Raw genomic sequence first — 22,966 nt, 5'->3', positions numbered from 1 at the left:
TAAAGACTTCCCCTGCCATTTCAGTTCTTTTGCTAGCTTCCATCTCCTCATCTCCAGCTTCTGGAATGGGTGGTTTATTTTTTGCTGACTGTTTCCTCTCTGCATGTTTTCTTCATCTCCTGCAACCTGGCTCCAGCTCTTTGAAATAATTTTGACCTAGGCTAAGACACCTTCAGCTTTTTCCATCTGGTTCCCTGATTATCATGTCTACTTATCCTTTTGCTTCCTATGCTTATCCCAATGCTTTACTATGTTTTATTCTTTACTGGTATTTGCCCTTCTCTCCTACTGCTTTCCCCCAAAGCCTTGCTTTGTCCTCAGTCTTGCATTCCTCCCTAAGCCTCACCTAAGCCCAGCAGTCTCTTGTGATGCAAAGTAAATGCCCTCTTTTGCTTTCCACTTTAAGGTTTCCGTGTGTCTTGTCCTCTTTTTCAGTGTGCACTGCTCTGGGCCTTGGGGTATAGCATAGCTGTGTGTAGGGAGCTGCTGTCATACTGAAACTGATTCCTTTTTCCCATATGAACTGTTGCTGTTGGGCCCCGATGTTCCTCAGCAGCAGCAAGCAGACCCCCTTTACAAACTTCTTCCCTCTCAGATGCCCCACTTTGCTCCTGGGCTGTTTCTGTACTTCCACAGGCTGGCACATCCAGGCTTGGGAAAGTGTCTGTGTGTGTTTGCAGCGTTGTGTAAGTGCTGCCTGCAGTGCAGGAAGCAATGAGGGGCATGTGTGGGAGGCTTCGGACATTGTGCTGCGGGTAGATGGAGTACCTCACTCCCCTGAGTGCTCGGTGCTGGCATTGCTTACCATCTCTTGGCTTCTCCCGAAGCTACACAAGGATGTGGCAGCAGTCCTGTATTTATTTCATTCCCATGTATCTTCTCAGAAGCCTTAATACATCAGCTCCAGGCTGCAGCTTTCCCGTCAGCTGGTAGATAAACATTACGTGTCGAGGTCCGTATCCTCCGTGGGAATGTGAAAAGCTTGAGTGTTTGGGCCATTTTTCTCCATACCTCCCACGTGGAACAATTTTTCTTAGCGCTACATGCCAGCCACAGCAGGAGCTATGCGCTTTGGATCTACTCTTTCTTGCATCTCTAGTTTGGCAGAGCAAGCAGCAGTGCCTGGGCACCAGGGCGGTGTGCAGGGCCGGCGCTGTGTGCTGCCTGACCTTCAGAGAGGAGATCTGGTGCTGTCATTTTATGCACGTGGGGAGAGTGATGCTATGATAAAGTGCCATAATCTGCTCTTCAAGCAATGTTTTTTATGATGCTCATGTTTTTGTCTTTTAGCTGAGGTGGAAGGGTTGCAAGTCACTGTGCCTGAGAAGAAGAAGGTGGCCATGTTGTTTCAGCCTGCTCTGCTTCGCTGCCATTTCTCTACTTCTTCCACCCAACCAGCGGTGGTGCAATGGAGGTATAAATCATACTGCCAGGACCGGATGGGAGAAGCTTTGGGCATGGCGACTTCTGGTGTACAGACAATGAGCAAGAGGAACCTGGACTGGGATCCCTACCTGGACTGTGTGGACAGCAGGAGGACAGTCCGCGTCGTGGCCTCCAAGCAAGGATCTGCCGTTACTATAGGGGACTTCTATAAGGAACGAGACGTCAGCATTGTCCACGGTAACTCTCCTACCCACGGGATGTGTGATGGGAGCTGGAATTGATCCTTGGCAATTTGGGGTACTGGAGGCTGGCAATAATTGTTGAGTTAACTTCCTTATAAGAGTTCCCTCCCCTCCAGCAGACTTTCCTATGACAGATGTTTAGGATTCAGCCAACCAACCCTGGACCCAAAGGTCATTTCCTTTGGTGCTGCACTTCATGCTGCTCTATGTAGGTTTCTAATCCTGCTACAGTGTTATTTTCCCTTTGAAAACTAAGCTTTTTATTTCTGGCTTCTGCATATTGCTCTGTATATAGATTTTCCTTCACACAGGGTCGCCAGCAAGAGGTATAATTTCAGTCTCTATGAGCTAGATTTTTCTTCTTACAAACTCCACTGTTTTTTTCAAAATAAGAAAAGTACCCTACACCTCATATTCATTTAGCTCTAGACTTCACCAGCTCACCTCATTGTGAACCTAATCTCTACACAGCCTTGGGTAGTGTGGGAGAGATTTCTATGGGGGGAAGCCAACGTGGGTGGAGATGGAGGGTGACAGGTCCTTAAATGTTTGCCCTGGACTGAGTCTGTGTGAGAAACCTTGCCCTGTCACATGTGTAAGGCTTCTGCTCTGCTCAGGAGACCACCTAGCCAGAAGTGGGGGCAGTCCAGGGCCCCTTGGTGAGGCGAGCATGTGATCAGCCTTGGCGAGGGTGAGTGCTTTCCTTTGTCTCCATATGATCTCTTTGGCAGATAACTGAAGTGCTGCAGAGGAAGGACTGTTTAATCCCTTCTTGAATGGCACGAATGTGGTGATGGGAAGGCAGAGTAACGTTAGTTATCCCTTCTGCTTTCAGTGCTTGCAGAGTGAGCTTCCTCTGTGGCATTACTTGTCTTCCCATTTACTGCCACAGAGTCCCACATCTGTGTATTTTTTTGTGAATTTCTTGATATTCTGAATGAGGTTAACCACTCATCTTCATAAGGAAATTAATTGGATTTGGGACGCGGGGACAGACCCCCTCCACCGACTGGTGTTGGAGGGAACCCCTGACTTTTTGTTTTTTCCTTTCAGATGCAGACCTTCAGATTGGGAAGCTGATGTGGGGAGACAGTGGGCTCTATTACTGCCTTATCATCACACCAGATGATGTGGAGGGCAAGAATGAAGAATCAGTGGAGCTGCTTGTACTTGGTAAGACCTCTTGCCAGATTGAGTCTTGGGTCAATAGGTGATGCATCTTTCCTTCCGCTCTCTCCCTCCCTCTCCGCATATCTGCACACCGTATTACTATGGGTGTAAAATCTATGTAAAACAGTCCCCGCAGTACCTTCACCATTGCCTTGCACCTTGTGCAGTCATTCACACCTAGGCAAAGTGGGTGGCAAATGCTGCCAAACCAGAATAGTAATGTTTACACCCACGCTGCTCACACATTACACAGGCGTAAATGACTACAGAAAGTGCAGGGCTGGGGAAAGTCAGAACCCTTGTTTTTAAGGCGCAAAACAATAAACTTGCAGCAAAGTGAACACTTGAGATTGAGTCTTTCAAAAATAGACACCCAGAAGACATCAAATCATATGCTTTTTGCAGTCTTTTAACCTTCCCTTGGCTCTACTTTTCTGACCTGTGGGGATGTCAAAAAGCACTGTGTTTATCTGCTTGAATGTGACAATCTGGGATATTTTTCTGCCTGCCTAATTGTACTTGTACGTTTAGAATTACAGTTCCACAATCTCAGTCAGGTCTCAGCTGGTGCTGCCACTACAAGGACCTGCAGTATGCACTCTTGGCTCTGTGTATGTCTGTTAGGCTTCCTCGTGCAGTGTGGTCTCGCCTAGTTGTGGGATTAGCTTTCAGCCCTGGCTTCCACAGTCTGCCTCTCTGTAGGTTAAAAAAAATTACCCATCCCAGCTACGAGAGAAGACAGAAAGGAATTGAGCCTTCAGGGGCATTTGTTGAGTTTGTTTTAACCCAACTATAGTACCGTACTGCTGAAGAAAGGTATAATGAGGCTTTTCTAACTTACTGTAAGACCTGCTGACACCAGTGTTTGCCTGGTCAGTGTCTTTGTACGGTTTTTGAGCGTACAGATTCTGTACATCCTGTGATGTTAAAAAAAATCTTGGGTCTGTAGTGTGTAGTGATACGTGGAGGCATACGGTAGAACATGTCTGTCAAGTGGCCTTAATCTCAAGGCTCAGGTGAGAATTTATTTGACATTTTTATTTGGAGATGCCATCACAAAATAAATCAGATGGAATGGCATGGGTTAGGGACAGTGCAATCTCCTCTACTTATTCCTTCAGGTGGCAGACAGCTGGAGAATAAGTTCCTCCAAAACGTGGTGTCATACCCTCGTTTAAATCCACAGCGTGCCTTTTTATCATGTGCTGGTTAATAACAGGCCCAAGGTTGACCTGTGTTTAGTTCAGGTGAGGTTCTCTCTGCCATTTGGAGCTGTAGCTGTCAGGTAGCCTCAGAGGAGCTGACTGTGACTCTGAATTTTGTCCTTTCCTCACCTTCCTTGCCATGATTTGGTGTCTTCTCGTATCTGTATCTACAACTGTGTTCAGGCACCAGTGATGATACAGTGCCATGGTAACAGGGAGAATCTCGTTTTCATGTGTACAGAGGACTACATGTGGGAAAACAAAGAAATCCCCTCCTCTGAAGCTGGCTTGGTGATGCTCCTGGCCCCGGTTTGTGGTGGTCTTGTTGGGAGGAAACATCACTTAGGCTATATTATCTTGACCGCATCTGCTTTTCTGTTCATTGCAGCCTGTGGGTCTGACCTTGCACTTTGTGCAGCGCTTAGCTAAGTTTGGCAGCAGCATGAAAACATACTTATCGTGGGCATACTTTGTTCTGCCTCATGCTGTTTGGTGCAGCCTGTGTGTATTCCTTTTCCTGGGCAATGTGTACAGAGGCAACATTCCAGCTTTTGGAGTGAGTCCAGGTTACCTAATCATCTTCCTTCCTTTCTTCCTCTTCCCACCTTAGACTTCTCCTTCTGCCTATGCTGAAGGAGAAGTCTTCTCTCTTTTCCTTTACCTTCTCCCAGTGATGGCTAGAGGAGGAGGAGGCAGCCATTGGTGAAATTACCATTTCTCAATATTCTGGCACCTTCTGGGACATTTTTATTTCATATCATTGTGCTCCCAGATATTAGTGACTTGCAGGGAGACACTGAATATAAATGTAGATGTGAGCACTTTACAAGTCCTAGGAGACACATGGTAAGAAATTTTTGTTTACTGTTTGCTGCTCTTTGAGTGGAACCCAGGTTCCTTGTGAGAGGGGTTGGAGGATCAGAGAGATAGTGTCTGCAAGAGATACTGCCATTCCCACAGCACATTGCTGTTTGCTCTGTGCTGGCAGTGGTCTTTCAGATGCAATTTACATTGCTTGTTTTGGGGCTGCTGCATACTAATGCAAAGATATACAGGTGTGTTTAGGTCAGAGAAAGATGCTGCTTCACAGGACGATTTAGTGTCGCTCAGAACCTTGGAAGGTCTGAGAGGCAAAAATGGTAGGTGCCTAGTAGTGTCAATACATGGATAGAAACTTAGCTGAAAGTAGAGGATCCTGCTTTTACATGGTGAATCACAACATAGCACGTGGTCAAAAGCTGCTTTGTCACAACTTGGAATAAATTAGTGTTCCTTTTTTTTGTTTGTTGTTTTTTTTTTTTCTTAGGGAAATAATCACAGATTTCTGGCTCTATTTACAGTTTTCTGATGGAGTCTAAGTAGCCAGTCTGCCTAGGTCATGGTGGGATTGCGTGTTTTGTTGCTTCAGTGTGTCACATTGGCGCACACACAGACTGGGCAACTGCAAGTAGCTGCAGAGAATCCCACGTGCTGTCTTCATTTCAGGCCTATTTCAGAAAAGCACATAAGCATTTATGTACATCCAGTCATGCCCAGCAAAGCTGACAGGTTTTATAAAGCATACCTGATGTTAACTGTGTGCTCACGTACTTGTCTGAAAAGACCCTCCAGTAGGTTTTGCTTATCAGGGTCTTCAACCCTTATTAAGGAAATCGGTGCAGGCAAGGGAAGTGGGATGGTAACCTCTGTGCCTCAGAAGCACAGAAAGAGAGTGAACCTACTGTGGAGAAACGAGAGAATTTCAATATAAAAGTATTATTACACTTTTATCAAATATTTGTATTTTGATTTGGCATCTCCTAACAGGGTCTAGCATGCTGGAAAGTGTATGAACTCCACTTCTGCTGAATCAGGGTTAATGCAGGGCTTAGCAATTGCACAACAGGAATCATCTGAGGCTTGCTGCACTTGTATTTTACTAGAATTTTAAAACTCTTTGCAGGCATTACATCTGGGCTAGTGAATCCATTTGCAACTTCATACTTTTTTTTTTTTAGAACTGATGTATGATTGAGCCAAAAAGGCTGAATCCTAAATTTAAAAAAGTCTACATTTCTGTCTCAGTAGCTAGCAGTGGAGTGACCTGGTTCTAGAAACACAAACAGTGCTATTAATCAAGTTGTTATTCATAGCACCTATGAGTGCTTTTTGTATGAGAACATCCGTGGGCTTTAATAAAGTCATTCAGCGCAGCATTTCCTTCATTGTTGAAGGAAACTGCGAGTGCACTGCCACAGTGGATGCAGGTACCTGGAGTAACCTTTGAATCAGGAGTGCAGGGCGGTGCCAGAAGATACCCTGTCCTAGCTTCATGTGGCCCAGCCCACACTGAGAAGCTGTCTAGCTTGATTGCACAGCACTGCATATAACCCAGTAAGCCTTTCTAAAAGCCAGAATTCACTAATCAGCTGCGGGGTCCTGTGAAAGCAGCTGTGCTGCTCCCTTCCCAGGCTGTTAATATGTGGAGGGCAATGGCTGTAGGTGTAGGCAGGCATAGCTGGCTGCCCTGAAATGCATAGGTCTGTGCAGGCTCGGGAATGTTTGCTTGACGAGATCATGCATTGCTTAGACATGCTTCAAGACACAGCGGTTTCATTCCCAAGAATATGTCAAGTTCCTGGATGAGGCAGGAAAGTGATCTACTAATCCTGGTTGTTGGTTTCATGCTTTGGTTGGTGAGCCATGTGCTTTGCCAGACAGCTCTTGCCTACTTTTTCTCCATCCGATTCGGCAGCCTGCATAAATGATATATTAGTGAAATATTATTTTATAAGTAATCTTTCAGATGCTTCAGCTTCTATCATTATTGTGTTTTAGCACGAGTTTTTCTTAACTTCTGAAGTCAGAAGATACTTACCTGATTGGTAAACCAAGATCTTTGGTAACTTGTATTACTAGCCAATACTGATGCAGTCTAAACCCAAAATTTATCAAGTGCAATACCTATAGGTAGGAATGAAGGTAGACACACATAAACACAGCACATTGTACAGTAACTAATGCGCTAATAGAGACGTGCGTTGGCTTTCAGAGAGGATAAGTCTCTCCTGGGACGTGAGTGTATGGCAAGGAGTGCTAATAAGATGGCTCTTACTCAGCAAAATGATTCAATACCTGGGATAAATAAAGGGAGGTTTGGAGTCTCCTGCTTGCCAGGAGAGACTTCATTATAAAAGTTGATGTGGTTTCGGAGATGGGAAAGTTCTTGGCAAAATTTTTCCATTCAAGATGACAATTTTGGGATGCACTGTGTTTCACTGAGAGGCTGCCAGCAGCATCAGAGCCAGCACTTGGTCGCAGCAGTTGGCGGGGATGGTGGTGCTATCAGCCACGTGCTGGGGACCAGAGGGCCAGATCTCTGCCGGGGATGTGTCTGCGAGCAGCGTCCCAGCGAGGGCTCTCCGACCTTGAGCTGTGCCTCCGCAACCGACGGCGGGTAGCGCCAGCAGGCGAAGGGAGCTATGGGCGTGGGAGCCTCTGCTGAGAAAGCTGGCCGAGGCCTGGAGGCCAGGAAGGCCGCTGGCCTCCCCCCAGCCCCGGCACGCACGTCCTCCATCCTCCTTGGGCGTCCTGTGTCCACTGCTCCTGCATGCCCCGCACCGCTGCGCTGCCTCCTTTGTCACTGCTGTCCAATCCCGCTTGTCCCAGGCCAGGCCGCTCCTGGTTCTTTATTTCACACCATTTACAAGTGCTACTTGTTGCCAAGGATTTTTTTTTTTTTTTTTTTTTTTACCCCTCTTTTCCTCCCTATTTGCCAGCGACAGCCACACGCTGCTCACAAAGGAGGCTGGCGTGATTAAAAGGCCTCCGTTACCAAGGCAGCCATGGCAACAGCCTCCTCGGAGGTCTTTGTTGCCTGCTAAAACTTTGATCTCCGAGAAGGGCTGCTGCTGTTTCTCCCTCCGAGTGAAAGAGGGAAGAGAAGGATGGGAAGAAAGGATAAAGTTTACAGGGCTCTACTCGCTGCGGAGCCCTGCTCTCCCAATAAATCTCGCAGCAGCTTCCCTGGAAAAGCGGCGGGTTTACAGGCGCCACGCTTCCTCCCCGGTGCTTTCCAGCCTCCCCTCGGGGCAGCATCCCGTGCCAAGGCCTCTGGCCATGGCATGGCTTGGCACATTTTTCCGCCTCTGAGGAAGAAATTGTTCCCTCTGCAGCTGCTGCCTCCCGTGGGCCCTGCTGCTGCAGGTGGTTTCCAACAGGGACACCAATTCAACAGTTATTCCCGTATTTACCCAATATTTGTGGTATTTATGCAGTTGCCAGTGTTTACCATGTTCCTGTATTTACCCTATTGCTGTGTTCCTGACTGCACCTGCACCTCCTTTATTCCTGCTCTCACTTCTTTTTCAGCTGTACCACTTTCCCTAATTATTGTCGTGTCTTTTCTCTGCAGACTCTTGCTAAGTAGCTGCTTGATTCCGGCTTCTCCTTGAGCCGCTGCTGTTTGTGCCCTCGCGCTGCCACCCGCCCTCCTCTTGTGTATTGACTGCTGTCCCCATGTGCCCCATGTACCGCTGCACCGTCGGGACCTGCTCTGCACCCCGTCAGCTCTTCCCTCATCCCTTTCTCCTCCACTTTTCCTGCCGTGGTCCTTTGCCACAGCCTGGGGGCTGGCGGGCTGCCTCCCCCCTCAGGGCTGACCAAGGCCTGGGGCACAAGGGGTGCCTGCTGCGGGGGGAGCGCAGCCTCCAGCGCGGTGGGAATAGAGATGGGAACGTGTCCCAGATCCGTGCTGGGATGAGGACAAGCTCCTAGCTCAGTCAGAGCCTCCTGGACGACCCTGGTAAATGGGGCCATCCTCTATATCCTCTATTCCCTCTTGCATCCCGCAGTGCCTGGTGGGGGCTCAGGGGCGGGGGCTTGTACAGAGGACACAGAGCCCTTGCAGATGGGGGGGCAGCGCTGCAACTTGGCACCTGTGGTCTGCTTTGGGGTGTTTTGGCTTTGCTCCTTGCTGCTGGCAGAGGAGAAAGGTCAGCCTTTGTGACGGGCACTGGCCTGAGCCGCCTGCCTCGTCCCTGTGGCTAGTCCTGGCCTCACCCTCCTGGACCTGGTGGTGGGGAGAAGGATTAATGGGGAATTAATTTGGGATGGGGACAGAGCCCCCAGTTGTCTTTGTAACCAAAATTCTCACAGCACTGCTGTGAAAAACAGCACTGCTGTTTCTGAGGGATGCTGCTTACGCCTTGAACATGCAGTTAGTTCCTCCTGGGGATCATGAGGCCCCAGCACGTGCAGGGATTGAGGCTTTCTGGGTAGGTTCAAAACAAAGCAGGCAGCCTCTTGGGCCAGCAAGATGGAGCTTTTACTCTATGCTGTTGCTACCTGACCTCTGCCACCCCAAACCCCATTAGGTCTTTACTTCCAGCTGTTTGGCCACTGACATCTGCTGTCGGGCAAGGACTACACAGAAGCTTGCGTGGAGGTGTATGCCTCAATGCTCTGCGAGCTTGTGGCCCATGTGTATGCTGTTCACAGGCAGGTGCGGAGTCCTGCACGAGAACTGCATGTTGTTTGTGCATGCCAAGAAAATAGAGGATATATTTAATGTGCGTATGGAACATAATGTAAATGTGGTACATCTCGACACAAGGCATACGTTTGGAGCCCACTTGTGACACCTGACACTTACCCTGTGCGTGTTATATGCATGCTCATATCTAGAGAGCAGAGAGTATGCATAAGTGTTTTCATTTAACAAGCTCCCTGTGAGCAGTTTGGACACTTGAGCCTTCCAGCAAATGGACTACCAGTGTCGTGGAACTCTTTGTATATGCAGATGAAAATATTGCAGTAGGTGGATGGCAGGAGTCCTGTTTCGAAGTAGTAAATGAGGAACAATTGCCTGAACCGTGTCGTTTGCTAAGGCTTCGGGAGCACCTCGTGGTGGTGGTACAATGAGCCCTAGACAGCTTTGATGAGTTGCAACTGGCTGCAAAGCACTGCCTGTATTCAGAGGATGTTTATTATGGCTCCAGCAGGCATCCTGGTGGATTTTTGATCTCTACAGAAGCTCAGCTGCAGCACTGAGGAAAAACAGAGAGTGGCAATCTCTTTTATTATAACACACTTCAAGGACAGGCTTGAGGCCGAGGAACTTGGGGCCCAATTCATCATTGTGTCTGAGCACTGCTCTGTGCGGGACCTGGAGGACACGTGGGGTTGCTTTCTACTGCCTTTTTCACTGGCTAACCCGCAGCTGCATCAGCTAAGGTCCAGCCACAACGTATGCCTCTCTAGAGCACTGCTCTCCTACCTTCTAGCATGTCTTAAAAAGACTGAGCACGATCCCGGTGCTATTTAAAAGAGGGACACAACGGCACACAGTCCTGTTCTGCCAATGCACAAGTGTGTGTGAATTATAGCTGAACACTGTGTAGGATGTTTGCTGTGTATTAGAAATATCCCAGACACACAGTGCCAAAACAAATAGGCACCAAGCTGCCTTTGAGCTTGGATTCTGTTTGTGTTCAGTTCTAAATTAAAAGTCAATTTTTTTTTTTTTCTTTTCCTTTTGCAAAATGATTCTGTGAAGTTGTACATGAGTCCTTCCCTGGTTGGTTTGCTTCACTCCAGAGTTGGCTATATATTATACAGCCTCACCAAGCTGCTCGTGCATCTGGAAAGAAGTGGCACATACTTGCAGTTGTGCTTTCCTGGAGCTGTCTCTGGAGCTGCAGAGCCCCACAGGGAGGGCACCACCTGTGGGTGTTGAATGCATGTGGCTGTCAGGGGCCTTGGGTTAAAGATGTTGCACATCCATTCAAACTGCATCAGTATAATTTTAAAGTAAACCAAATCTTTCTGTTGGAGGGATGTTGTATATTTCCAGGAGCTTTTTGCATGTGTAGGGCATAACTCCAGAAAGATGCTACCTTCTAATCACACTAAAGGGACCCCCCTCTTCTTGTCATTTTGTGCCTAACTCAGAGAAGCTCTGTTCTGCCCAAGCACTGCTGGTGAAGAGAGAAATTGATAAAATGCAAGGGCAGAGAAATGGTAGAGGTGCTGAAGCAGACACCAGGATTTGAGCACGATGACATCTGTGGTTGCCAGGGCTGTGAGTGGGCTGATGAGGAAGGGGACTGGTGGCAAAGGCAGGGGCTGGGAAGTGTGTTTTTCTTGCAGTAACCTCTCTCCTTCTTCTCCTCCTTCTGTCTTTTCTAGGCAGGACAGGGCTGCTTGCTGATCTCTTGCCCAGTTTTGCTGTGGAGATTATGCCAGGTATTCAGCCATTTCACCCTTTAATTATGCAGTCGTCTGTCATCTTGTCTGTTTATCCCTCTGCAGCATCTTTTGTGTGGTGTACATTTTACTCTTATGTGTACTTTATCTGGGGAAGAAAAAGAAAAAAGCCTATTGCTTACTGGGAACGTGTCTTGGGTTGAGAACTGAGAGCTGATGCTGGGACTGGGGGAGGAGTGGCCATGCTGGGAGGTGACTCAGAGAAATGGTTAATGCCGTGCCAGGGTCAGCGTGAGAGCAGAAATGCCAGCCCCGTTCAGAAGTTTTGTATCAAGCTCTCAGCTAGAACAAAGGCAACGCTGCCCCAGCCTGTGGAGACCTCAGCAGCCTCGTGTGCCCATATGGCCCTGTACGTCATCCTCTCTCGTGCACCAGTAGCTTCCCCTCCCTGGGCTCTGTGCTGCAGGTACTGTTACAGCCATCGCCCCAGATGGCAGCACAGGAGGTGCTAGAAATAGAGCACTGGCTAGCAACCCGGCTGTGGCACGGGCCCTTTTGCACTGTGTGTCCTGGACATTGTCCTAGGTAACTCCAGGTGGCTGGGCCGGCTGCGAGGGGTCTCTGCCCGTGACAACTCCCTCGCTAGCCAAACTAATGAGAGCCACCAACTGGGGCACTCCTTAAAGAGGAAACAGACTGCAACACGCTGTCCTTGGAAGGGAAGAGCTGTGGGAACATCTAGCCCTAGAGTCATGATCATCCCCTGACGGTGCCCAAGAAGGCATTCTTTCACACTTCTGTGCAGAAATACATCTCCATATAAATGTGTGAAGCTATTTTCAAAGCTGTCCCAGAGATGCAAATGGAGAGAAGGCAGACACTCCTCCACCTCCAGTGAAACCCAGAGCTCCCTGGAAGCTCAGCATGGTAGGAGAGGGATCGGCCTTTTCAGTATAGACAGAGATTGATTCTCTGTTGCCTAATGCCTTTTTTGCCCCACTATTTACAGTCCTATTGAATGGCTGTACAATTCCTGTATGTTGGCCAGGTAGCTTTCTGGTACCCCCACTGCATACGTATAAAAAATAAAGTATAAAAGGCAGTGACAGACCACACATCACCTGCATTACCTGTTACCTGAATTAACAAAATCAGATACTCTTGCAAGCACAAACCCCTAGTTTTCAGACAGTGAAGTTCATAGCGTTTCAGCTTGGTAAAGGTTTACACCTCAGGGTTACACAGTTGTATCTGGAAGGGCAGTGAGAAAAGGTAATGGCTGTTGTAGCAGGGCGAGGATTAGGGAAGTGCAGCTAAAACTGGTTGAACTCCCAGTTTTGTGCATTCCGGAGGACCCAGTGAGCTCTTCTGCTGTTGTTTTAACCTAATCACAGAAGCAAATGGTCTAACTCTGCGAGATCAAATCATCCCTGTGACTGGGATATGGATTTCAGATGTTTTCTCCTGGTGCTGAGTAACACGTAACATATATACTAACCTGATCTCTTTTTATACTCCTAGAACATGTTCAGAAGGACCACAAGTACACTTACAGTGGACTTGCTGTTTGTTTTTTTCCTCTACCAGGCTTTTATCCTTTATTAGTGAACAGTTCACTAACAGCTCTGGAGACCTGACACCTGAGCTGCATTGCATAGCTGTGGCTGGCCACTTCCATCAGGCAGTAATATTTCATGACAAGAACGTGACAGAAGAAAGCTTCTGCCCTGCTCAGAGTGGCGTAGATTTCAGAAGTACAGGGAAAGAAGTCCGGCTTACTGTCTTACATGCTATCCCAAGCACCATGTTATTTCATGCTTTTCATAAGCTTAGCAAACTTAAAAAAAATAATAAAAAAACTTAAAAGTAGCCTGGTTTTGACCTTTCTCTCTCACATCAGATTGCCTTCTTTGATGTGCTGCTTCTAGCTTCCCTCTACATTACTCATAGCCTGTTTATGCTCATTTATTTAGGGCCCTTAACTATAATAACTGCTTTTCCCCTTAGCATTCATGCTCCTCGCGTATTTCCAGGCAGCGACTATGTCTGCTCACAGCCTTGTCTATGATAGGCTAATGCAGCAACCTTCTGCTCTCTCTGTACAAGGCAGGCTGTCGAATCCGTTCTTCACTCTTGAATCCCTGCTTTGCATGAGCTGCAGCCTGAATCCATCTTTTCTTGTACAAAGATGATCAGGGTTGTATAATGTCAGTAACTTCAGATGAAGTTACTTGGAGGCCTTGTATGAAGGCATTCCTTCACACTACTGGAAATTCCTCCTTTGTGGGGCACATGATTACAATCAAAATTTTTGTTGCTGTAAAGCCCAAGTGGTTACACTTGTCCTGTGATGGAATAGTATAGCGTGTCCTTTATTTTTTGGTTGCTTTCAAGAAATGAAGTCCTGTTCACAGCAGAAACTGTTCTTGATCCTTGAACATGTGACCCTGGAAGTATTGCCGCACACCCTGAAATTCAGCATATATATGTTGTGTTACATGTTTCTTATTGTAGGCCTGCCCAAGGACAACTTGCCCTTTCTGTAAGATAGATATACCAGTCTTCATCTTTGTTGGTAATGCTTCCCTACCTCTTCCCCTTAAGTTGCATTAATGCATTCTTATCTTCTGTGTCAAGGTCATTCACGCAAACGTTAAACAAGATGGCTCCTAGAACTGGTACCTGAAGAACTGTATTAACAATTTCCTATCAGCTGTTACTTTTCCATTCATGAATGCTTCCCTCCAGCTATTTCCTTATTCATTAGCTGAGTTTTTCTCAACATAGAGTAACTTCACCAAAAAATATTCCACAAGGACCAAAATTATCTGCAAGTTTAAATGAAATTCATCTGTTTCAGCCAAGAGAGAAATAAAATATTCAAAAAACATAAAATGTTTCACTTTACACTTCTGAAATGAAGTGTTTTGATTTGTAAATGCCAGATCTTTCACTGACGTTCGTAAGTTTGAAATTAAAAATTGCATTTACAAAAGACAATTATTTGTAGAAGAGTGAAGGAAAATGCTAACAAAGAAAAGAATTCTGCTTCTGCTCAAACAGAATGCTGTGGATGAATCAAAAATGAGATCTCTCTTTTTTTTTGTGTGTTTTATTAAGAACTAGAAATAATTGTATTTTGGTTGTTCCAAGCTGAGCAACCTTTTCGTCAACTTTTCATCTCACTTAGTGTCATTCCATCCTTGCATTGCAGCTCTTGTACCAACCCTTCTGCAGCCCAAATCCCATTGTGCCAGGAGGCCACGTAGAGAATGCTTGACTTCAGTTCAGAAAGATTGGCCCGCTGCTGATGCTTTTCATGGTGTAAACCCCACCCCACTGCTAAGCAGCCCCACCGCTTCTTTCTTTGCCTTCTTGCCATCTTTCCAAGGTGGTTGAAGAACCACCTGGGGACCTCTGGTGTCCCCACAGGTTTTCCCTCACCAGTGGGCTGAGTTCCAGATAGGCTGGTACATCTCTCTGATGTAAAACCAACTCCAGGCTTCCTCTGCATTCAAAGTCTTGAAATTTCTTGGTCCAGATGTTTTTGCTGACCATTCCCTTGATCCAGGAAACTGCCATGTGGCAACATGTGCACCCATGTGCCCACCATCCCTGGTGAAGTGAAGGGCTGAGAGCTGCCCCATGGCAGGCAGGGCACCTGCTCTCACCTTGGCTGCTGCTGCTGCTGCTACAGATTTCCTGGCAGCAGAGTGTTAGGGACCTTTCCTAGCTCCCCTTTCCATGCAATGTAAATATAGCCCATTACAGCCCCATCACGGTTTTTGTGGACCGTCCCTTTTGCCCTGTCACTTGTACAGACTACATCTGAGGCTTCAGCGAAAATTAAAAAAAAAAAGAAAAAGTGGTTGTTAGGTTTCCTGGCTGGCTGCAGCGCCTGAATAGGATGTTCGTTCAGCACATTCAAAAGAATAATTGTGTGCGTGGGCCTAGTTGTGAAGGGGCAGGCCTGGCTCATTTACTGGGCTATTTATAGCCTGCTTTTCACCGTCGTTTGTCCCATTAAAACTGGAATATGGGTAGGGAACAAACACATAAGCAGGGCATGAACATGGCTGAGAAGAATGAGTCTTTAATGAGACCCAAATGCTAATAGGGCATGTCCTGCAGCATTTGTACAGGACTGCCATGGGACGAAGGGTTTCCGTGGGGAGAATCAGAGCTCTTGCCTCCATGCTGCTTGCCTCTGAGCCAGCCAGAGAGGCTGAGAAGGGACCACATTTTGGTAGCTCTGTTTCTCACTACCATGTGCCATTTCTGCTTTGACATGGTCCTAAACCAGGAGGGAGTCCATTTCTATACAAAGCCCCACCATCTATTCTGCCCCTGTGCTCTCCACAGGGATGATGTTGCTGTTGTTCGCTTCGCCAGCGATGTGCAATCCTGTAACTATCTCTTTTTCTCCCCGTGTTTTCCAGAGTGGGTCTTTGTGGGCCTGGTGATCCTGGGCGCGTTCCTGTTCTTCCTCCTGGTGGGGATCTGCTGGTGCCAGTGCTGCCCACACAGCTGCTGTTGTTATGTCCGCTGCCCCTGCTGTCCTGAGTCCTGCTGCTGTCCCCGGGCACGTGAGTGACCCCGTCCAGGCCTGGCACGGATCTCCTTTAGCTCTTCTGCTCCCTGGCAGAACAGGAGGAGAATGTGCTAGTGTTGCTTCCTTTGCCCTGAGCACTCTGCTTGACTCAAGAACTAGTTCTCGGGGAGTGAAGCATCTGACCTATTGCTCAATGCTTGAGCGCTCAAAGTTAATTACAAATGTAATTCTCCGAGGCCTCCCTGCCTTGGCAGCTGTGTCTGCTTCTCCAAAGTGTCACGCTCCCCTTCCAAAGTTGCTGTCATGTCAGTGAGTGTTGCGGGGGCAGAGCTAAAAGCATCTTGGGAGGTTTCTTCCCAACAGTGCGAAGCAGCTGCCCTCTGCAACACTGCAAAATCCTTGCAACCCAGCAAGGTTCCTGGTCAGGCTCAGGCAGATCTGTCAAGCTTCATGAGCCTCATCCCTGCAGCTTGAGTTATTGTTAAAGCTGAACTGCCACTAAGTTGTGGCAGCAGAAATGCTGGCTCTAACATGCCAGGTATCTTCCAGATGTTGGGCATCTTGGAGCGTTCACACAATGTGCTGTGAGCACTTTTAAAACTCCCCTCATGGCTATTTGAGGCTTAGAGAAATTCATATCGGCCCCTGTCATTTCACTTGTCCAGTGGTCTCCTGCTGGGTTGTCACCAATGTCAGCGATGTGCAGGTTTCTGCCACAAGCCGTGTGGGTCTGGGGGAGGCTGGTGTGATGCTGACTGCTGTTTTTTCTTTTTCAGTGTACGTAGCAGGCAAGGCAGCAAAGGCAGGGTACCCTCCTGCGGTCTCCTCCATGCCAGGTCCATACTACATCCCCAGCGTCCCTGTGGCTGGTGTCCCATCTCCTGCTGTGCTGATGGACAAGTCACACCCACCTCCCTTAGCCCCAAGCGACGCCACTGGAGGAAGCCAAAATGGTAATTTGCAGTGCCAAGCACAGCATTCAGTCTTCTTCCTGGGAGCAGGGCTGGGAATGGGAGGGACAAGCATCTTTGAACAGGATAAACACAGACGAACTGCGTTTTAATCCTGGTGCTGACAATGACATTTGCATCCCGTAGGGCCATGTGGGCCAACTTCTCTAGTGCCATCAGCAAAGTGTTTGTTTGGGGTACTGAATTAGGCCGGCAGAGAATCAGAGGCCAGGTTCATGCTCTGGGCCCCTTTCTAAACCTTTGCTTGCAGGAGAGAAAAGGATGAATGAAGGTGGTTGCAGGAGAGCAGAGGCAGTGGCTGTTTTCCCCTTAGAGCCGATGCCTTGCAAGCTGCTCTGTCTTGGTAAACTGCTTTTGCTGCTCTTTGTAGAGCATTGCTTCCCCTCCGGCAGCAGTTTTTGCTGCAGCATGTTTTACTGTCCCTGTAGCAATTTGAGCGCAGGTACGTGCTCCCTTGTCATTTCTGCCCAACAGCATTTGCAGCTGGATCCCCTCCCATACCTTACAGAAGTCAGTAGGTCGCTTGGCTTGTTCAGCCTTCCCATTTATGAAATGTGAGTGGTAAAAGGCTTCTAACTGGAAGGTAGTTACAGATCAATGTCAGACAGAGAGAATATGGGTATGGTGCCTCTGTCTCAGTGAGGGTCACTCCTGCTGTAAAGGAAGTTGCCTTCAAGGAAGAAGAGGATGGCTATTTAGCCACATCCTAGAAGCATTTCAGGGCCAGAGTGTCTGCCTGAACTCAAACATACTGCAGCAGCAGCAGTGACTTACCAAGATAGTCACCAAACTGACACAGTATGTTAGCCCTTGATCCAGCCACATGTCTGATTTGAAAGCTCTGCACTAATTGTCAATTGTTAAATTTACTCGTGACAGTGTGTTGATAAGACAGTTCCAAAAAGTTCCACAACCAAGTAGCCTACTCAAATAATTAAGCTTTTGGAATAACCTTCCACATTCTTCCCCTGCTCCAGTCAATATATTAACCTTTCCAGAATTACTAGAAGTATTTTCATTCAAGTCATACTTTTTTTTTTTTTTTTTTCCACCAAAATCAAAACAGAGCTCTGGAATGGTGCATTTTGAAATAGGAAATAAATCAGTCACTGATCCAAAGCAGAATGTACCCAATTCAAAAATCTTTGTCAGAAAATGATGAATGACAAGCCGCAGTGCTTATTTTTTTTTTCTCTTGCGCAAAATGTCACTGCTTGTAGAACACAGTGTTGGCTGTGGGAACCTTAGGGATTTTTTAAGAGTCAAATCACAAACCCAGTGCTTGTCTCTGCTGTGCTTTACTAGCAGAGCACAAATGCTGAATAAAAACTGGATGTGTTTAGAAACCAAATGGAATGGCTCTTAGCATCCATGGTTATTACATGGAAAAAATGCATTTATTATATAATCTGAATCAAACCGTCAAGACTTAAACCTTCAACTCAGTATTTGACAGGCAATACTACATATTGCAAGTAAAACTATTACTATAGTGAGTTTTAACTGTTGTGGAGAGGCAACACAGGTTCTTAAGCTTTTTTTTTTTTTTTTTTTTTTAATAATATTTATTGTAATAATATGGACAAGCCCTTAGCCTGAATCATGCTTCTGTTGTGCAGGGTCCACACAAAGAAGGTGTTCCTTGAACTGAGAAGCTAACGGAGGTTGATGCCCTGCGCTCTCTTCCTTGTCTCTTAAGCTCCGTTATCATTCCAGAATATCCCCTAATTACATGCAGTAGAGGAGAGAACACGTTACATGGCTCTTCCAAGCTGCTTATTTGCTGTTTGGCCAGACAGCAAGCTAAACAAAACAGATAATAGTTGAATGGATAATGAAGGTCTTTGCTCAGAAGGAGCACTAATTATGGTCTCTGCATCCTCCACACAGCTATTGTAGGTCTGATCTGAAACTTGTAAAAACTTGCTATCTTTGATACCAAAAACTTCTGTCTAGTTCGTTTAAAAATGGTCAATAGGATCAGAAGCGCTAGGGGATGGAGACTGGAGGATTCTGTAATCCTGGCTGCCAGTCTAGAAAGCACAGCCTTTGCCCTAGTTAGCTTGTGTGCTTGTAGCTGACCCCTGTGAGGTGATCTAGTGAGCAAACTAAGGCACGAGAATATTAAAAAAATTTGCCTACAGTTACATAAACGCCATGTGACAAAGCTCCAGTGAAGCTTAGGAACTCGGTCCTGAACTTAGGGCTGAGCAGGAAATAAAAACGAACGTTCAGTTTTCGTATTTAGGACTGCTGGCAACACATAATTTAGGATGTATGCTCTCTATTTTAAATGCAGTGGTTACCTGGAGACTCTGGCATAGATTCCCTAAACCATGCGCACAGGGAAGCTTTTAATTTGAGAGCTGAACTCCAGACCTCCAGTATAGAAAGTTAAAAAAAAAAAAGAAAAGGATGACAAATCACTTGCTTCCTAACCACACTTGCCTGAAAAAAATAGTAGTGCTGTCCTTTCTGGGGAGGGAAACAGTTTACAGTTTTGTCTGACTTGGTTCCACCCACAGAAGAATAAAAAAAGTGTCCATAGTTACACAAATTAAGCATTAGAAATTTATGAACTGTTGAGGAGAAGAAAATATGCTCTAACAGGGAAGAATGTTCCATTCCCTTTGACTTAATGGAATGGTTCTGGACAAGTGCTTAACATCTTTGCATCTTCATTTCCTTATAATTGAGATGGGTCTAAAAATATGCAGACCTTATTAAAGGATTTTGGCAATTTATGGATGAAGAAGGGTATGAGGAGGAAGCAATAATATCTTTGAATCTCACACAAAGGAATAATAAAGAGATTTAATAAGTTGAGCATTCAATATCATTGCCGGAAGTATTTAATAAATAAATGTAGAGACAAAATATGCCTTATCTGTAATGGAAAAGCCTTTTTATGGGCTGCTCACAGTCATCTTTGCAGATTTAATTCCAAAGTTAATTTCTGGATGCTTACAGAATTACCCAAGAAAGTCACTTTCCTTTTGATACATAGCTGCAATAGCAAGTCAAGCATGAAGCTAGCATGAAGCCTAGCTAATTCTCCCATCAGTTCCAGTAGCTGAAGATGTTGCCCAAATAGATACTTGGCACAGCCTCAGCATGATTAGTGGTTCTTGTGCGACAGAATCTGGAAGCTGCCTGCTCAAGTTCCCCAAAGACTATCAGTAGGTCAGAGTCATTTCCAGCAAATGTTTGGTTGTTGGCCTGTGTAAAAATGAGGTGGTGGCTCAGCTGAGCTCCTAGGAGATGCATTGGAAGGAAGAACAGCGAGATGACTCTTTGCTGGCAGTGTATCAGACCAGAGGTCAACTGTGATGGTGAGGCAAAGCGGAGAACTTGCAGTGCTGTTGCTCGTGCTGTGTCAGTGCAGCAGGAGTCACCACTTCTGCCGCCAGTCAGTCCAGCTCCTCTTTGTAGCAGCAACCTGACCTGGAGAGACATGCTGGTCTTCCAGTTTGGAAGGCAGAGGCAGGGTTCCTTGTGTTCTGTAAGTCATGGTGTGCATTTACAATCATTGTACACATATTTATGGTGATGATAAACAACTGTGAAACTCTAGACTGCCATCAGGTGAGCTATCTGGATTTGTCCTGGAGACGTGTTGAAAGCAGGACTGTGAGAGACCTGTACTACATTTTAACACCTAATACCTTTCCCAAATACAAATACACTAGGCAATATTTCAAGATCTGTTTATTTACATACACACATTTAAAATCCACAGTAAAGCACTTCCTCCTGAAGCAATTTGCAGGATTATTACAGGAATTGTTCCACCAATTTCTATGGCACAGCCATTTCTGAGGCAGAGCATGGTTATTTCATCGTGCACAGGCACAAGCGCAGCAGTTTAGGACAGAAGGTGCCTAAGAATACCTCTGCCAAGTCCTTGTTCAGCCCACACTGCATACTATGCAACGTACTACCAAACCCATATGTTAGGTACTGATGTATCGGGGTATGGGATAAAACAGAAGGAAGAGGTTGGCTCACTACCACCGTCCAAGTATTTTTTAAAATAGTGTGTCAAGAGGAGGGCTCGTGCAATGCTGCAGTTTTCACACAGGGGAACACACTAACCCCGTGCAAGGCAGACAGGTTAGCGATAAGCGACTCATCCTTACAGCAGTGCTCTAATGAGGCTGAGTTTCAGGGTTAGCTCCTTGGGACTGAGACCTGTGTTTCTGTCAATCTTCGAATAGCCCCAGGCTGAGACATTTCTTAAACAATCTGCTATAGAAGCCTTATTTTCCTCAGAGTCCTAATAGGTGGAGTTCTTTGCTTGCTGACTGTAGACTGGCCTTGAGGTAGCCGGGCTATTCATAGGCTTAGCACATAAAGCATGCATGGAGCCAGCCTGCCAGAATTAGACCTGCTGAGGCTCTGGGTGTGTAGGAGCTTCTCTTCTATACACAGGAAGGTGATAAAGCCAAAAAAGCTGTCCAGACTTCCCCCGCAAGTGGAGTCAAGCACCTAATGCCTGTGTGAAACCTACCTTTTCTGTAAAATGCGGCATGTAAAGAGTGCCAGAGCAAGCAGTTTCACAGTTACCCAGTGACCTGATTGGCCCCATTATTGGATTTGGTATAGATCTCAGTGCGATGTGCTTTGTGGGACTTTCTATGTTTCCTTCCGTGTTCTGGAGCATCTCCTGCCACATGCTTTTCAACCTGTGTGAGCAGAATTTGTAGGGCTGGGGTGTGTGGAGCGCTCCTGCAGAGTGACAGCTCCCACATGCTCAGCCACCTGCTTCCCCTGCAGCCTGGGAGCTCACAGCCTCTGCTGCGTAGAGGAAGCCTGATCTTCTGGCACTGCTTTTCCCATACCATGACAAATCCTTTCAGTAGCGCTAAGAAAGGGGAAGCGACTTCTACCTTTCTCCCTGCCATCCTCTGTAGGAGGTGGAATCACTATGGCAGTGTCACCACTTGATGCATTTGGCTGTACAGATTGGGCATTTCCAAGCCTTTTTTTGCTGTTGCTGCAAACTTCCTAAACGATGCAGCTGCTCACAACTTCACATCCCACCTTAGAGACAAGTTTCTTCTGAAGCAAGGACTGACTCACTGTTTTGGAAGATGCAGCCTACCTGCCTGCAAATGTGAGCTCAACTGTAGAAGCAATGTTGTCTGAAAGTCTCCTCAAACTTAAATTCCTCTAAATCCTTTTCTTTTTGTTTCTCCCCAGCAGTGCGCAAAGGGTACAGGATCCAGACTGACAAGGAAAGGGACTCCATGAAGGTGCTGTACTATGTCGAGAAAGAACTGGCTCAGTTTGACCCAGCTAGGAGGATGCGAGAACGATGTGAGGAATGAGAATGGTTTGATTTTGTTTTTCACTGACCTGAAAAATACCCTGCAAATTCATAGCTAAAGGTTCACTGGCTTTGTATTCAAGCTAGCCTCTAGGATATTAATCTTGGGATGGATAAAATCTGGATCTTAGGAATCTACAGTTGTGTTCTGATTTTAAAGAGTTACTGGTCACCTAATAATCATTCTTCATTAGACTGAACAAGGTGTGGGAGACTCAGACTATCATGAAAATTGGCTGCTTGGGCAATTGAACTTTTGGATCATCATGGTCTGAAAAGCCAGGTCTGTTTTGTGTGCTGCGGTGTCCTCGGTATGGTTCGAATGATACATAAAGGTAGTTTGGAGTGGTTATTGCCCTGCAATAGGGACTACAAGAAAGATTCAGGAAGCAAGGAGATTGCCAGGAGGTTTGGTGACACTGGTCAACATAAGATCAGAGGCGCTATGAGCAGCAGCTCTGATGGCTTGGCAGTCAGACACTGCCAAGTGAAAGGGAGGGGCATGATGCAAGCTCAGAAAGGAGCTTCTGCATGGAACTCCTCACTGTCTGCCTATAGCCTCTTGCAGGCTTTATTTTCCTAAATAAAGACTGAAGGGGTGTTTAATGGGTGTCAGTACAAACCGTAGCGAGGATCTTCCTGCATTAGGAGACAGAGGTGCAGTGGTGGGACAGTTTATGTGCACGAGGAGGGCCTGCAGTGCTGGTGTTTGTCCTCTAGCTGTTCTGAGTACAACAGCAGGCTGGGGGGCTTGGTTCCTCCGTGCAGCATGCAACTGATGCAGAGCTAGCCCATCTTAGGCACTGGCAGAGGCTCTTTTAAAACAGACACGTGAGATCCTGCAAATCAATGAAGGTAGGGGTTTTAGGGAATGACATTACATCAAGGCTCTGTACTGATTAGGCATAACTAAGAAATTATATGTA

The 22,966-nt window shown here is 46.6% G+C and overlaps 1 protein-coding gene across 4 annotated transcripts in view; it reads left to right on the top strand.

Moving 5' to 3' along the window:
* ILDR2 (immunoglobulin like domain containing receptor 2) overlaps positions 1-22,966 on the top strand; it is a 34,704-nt gene that overhangs the window by 6,410 nt on the left and 5,328 nt on the right. The window contains exons 2-7 of one of the 4 annotated variants that reach the window (XM_084506287.1): positions 1,291-1,623; positions 2,682-2,801; positions 11,171-11,227; positions 15,628-15,774; positions 16,517-16,693; positions 21,917-22,030. In XM_084506287.1, the coding sequence (XP_084362413.1) occupies positions 1,291-1,623; positions 2,682-2,801; positions 11,171-11,227; positions 15,628-15,774; positions 16,517-16,693; positions 21,917-22,030 (948 nt within the window). Of the gene's footprint in view, positions 1-1,290; positions 1,624-2,681; positions 2,802-11,170; positions 11,228-15,627; positions 15,775-16,516; positions 16,694-21,913; positions 22,031-22,966 lie in introns of all 4 variants that reach the window. The other 3 variants (XM_084506286.1, XM_084506289.1, XM_084506288.1) reach the window with 3 other exon arrangements.

This window comes from Aythya ferina (assembly GCF_964211825.1).
Source record: "Aythya ferina genome assembly, chromosome: 1".
In the NCBI taxonomy this organism is placed as follows: domain Eukaryota; kingdom Metazoa; phylum Chordata; class Aves; order Anseriformes; family Anatidae; genus Aythya; species Aythya ferina.
This window is presented reverse-complemented; position numbering and strand designations above follow the sequence as displayed.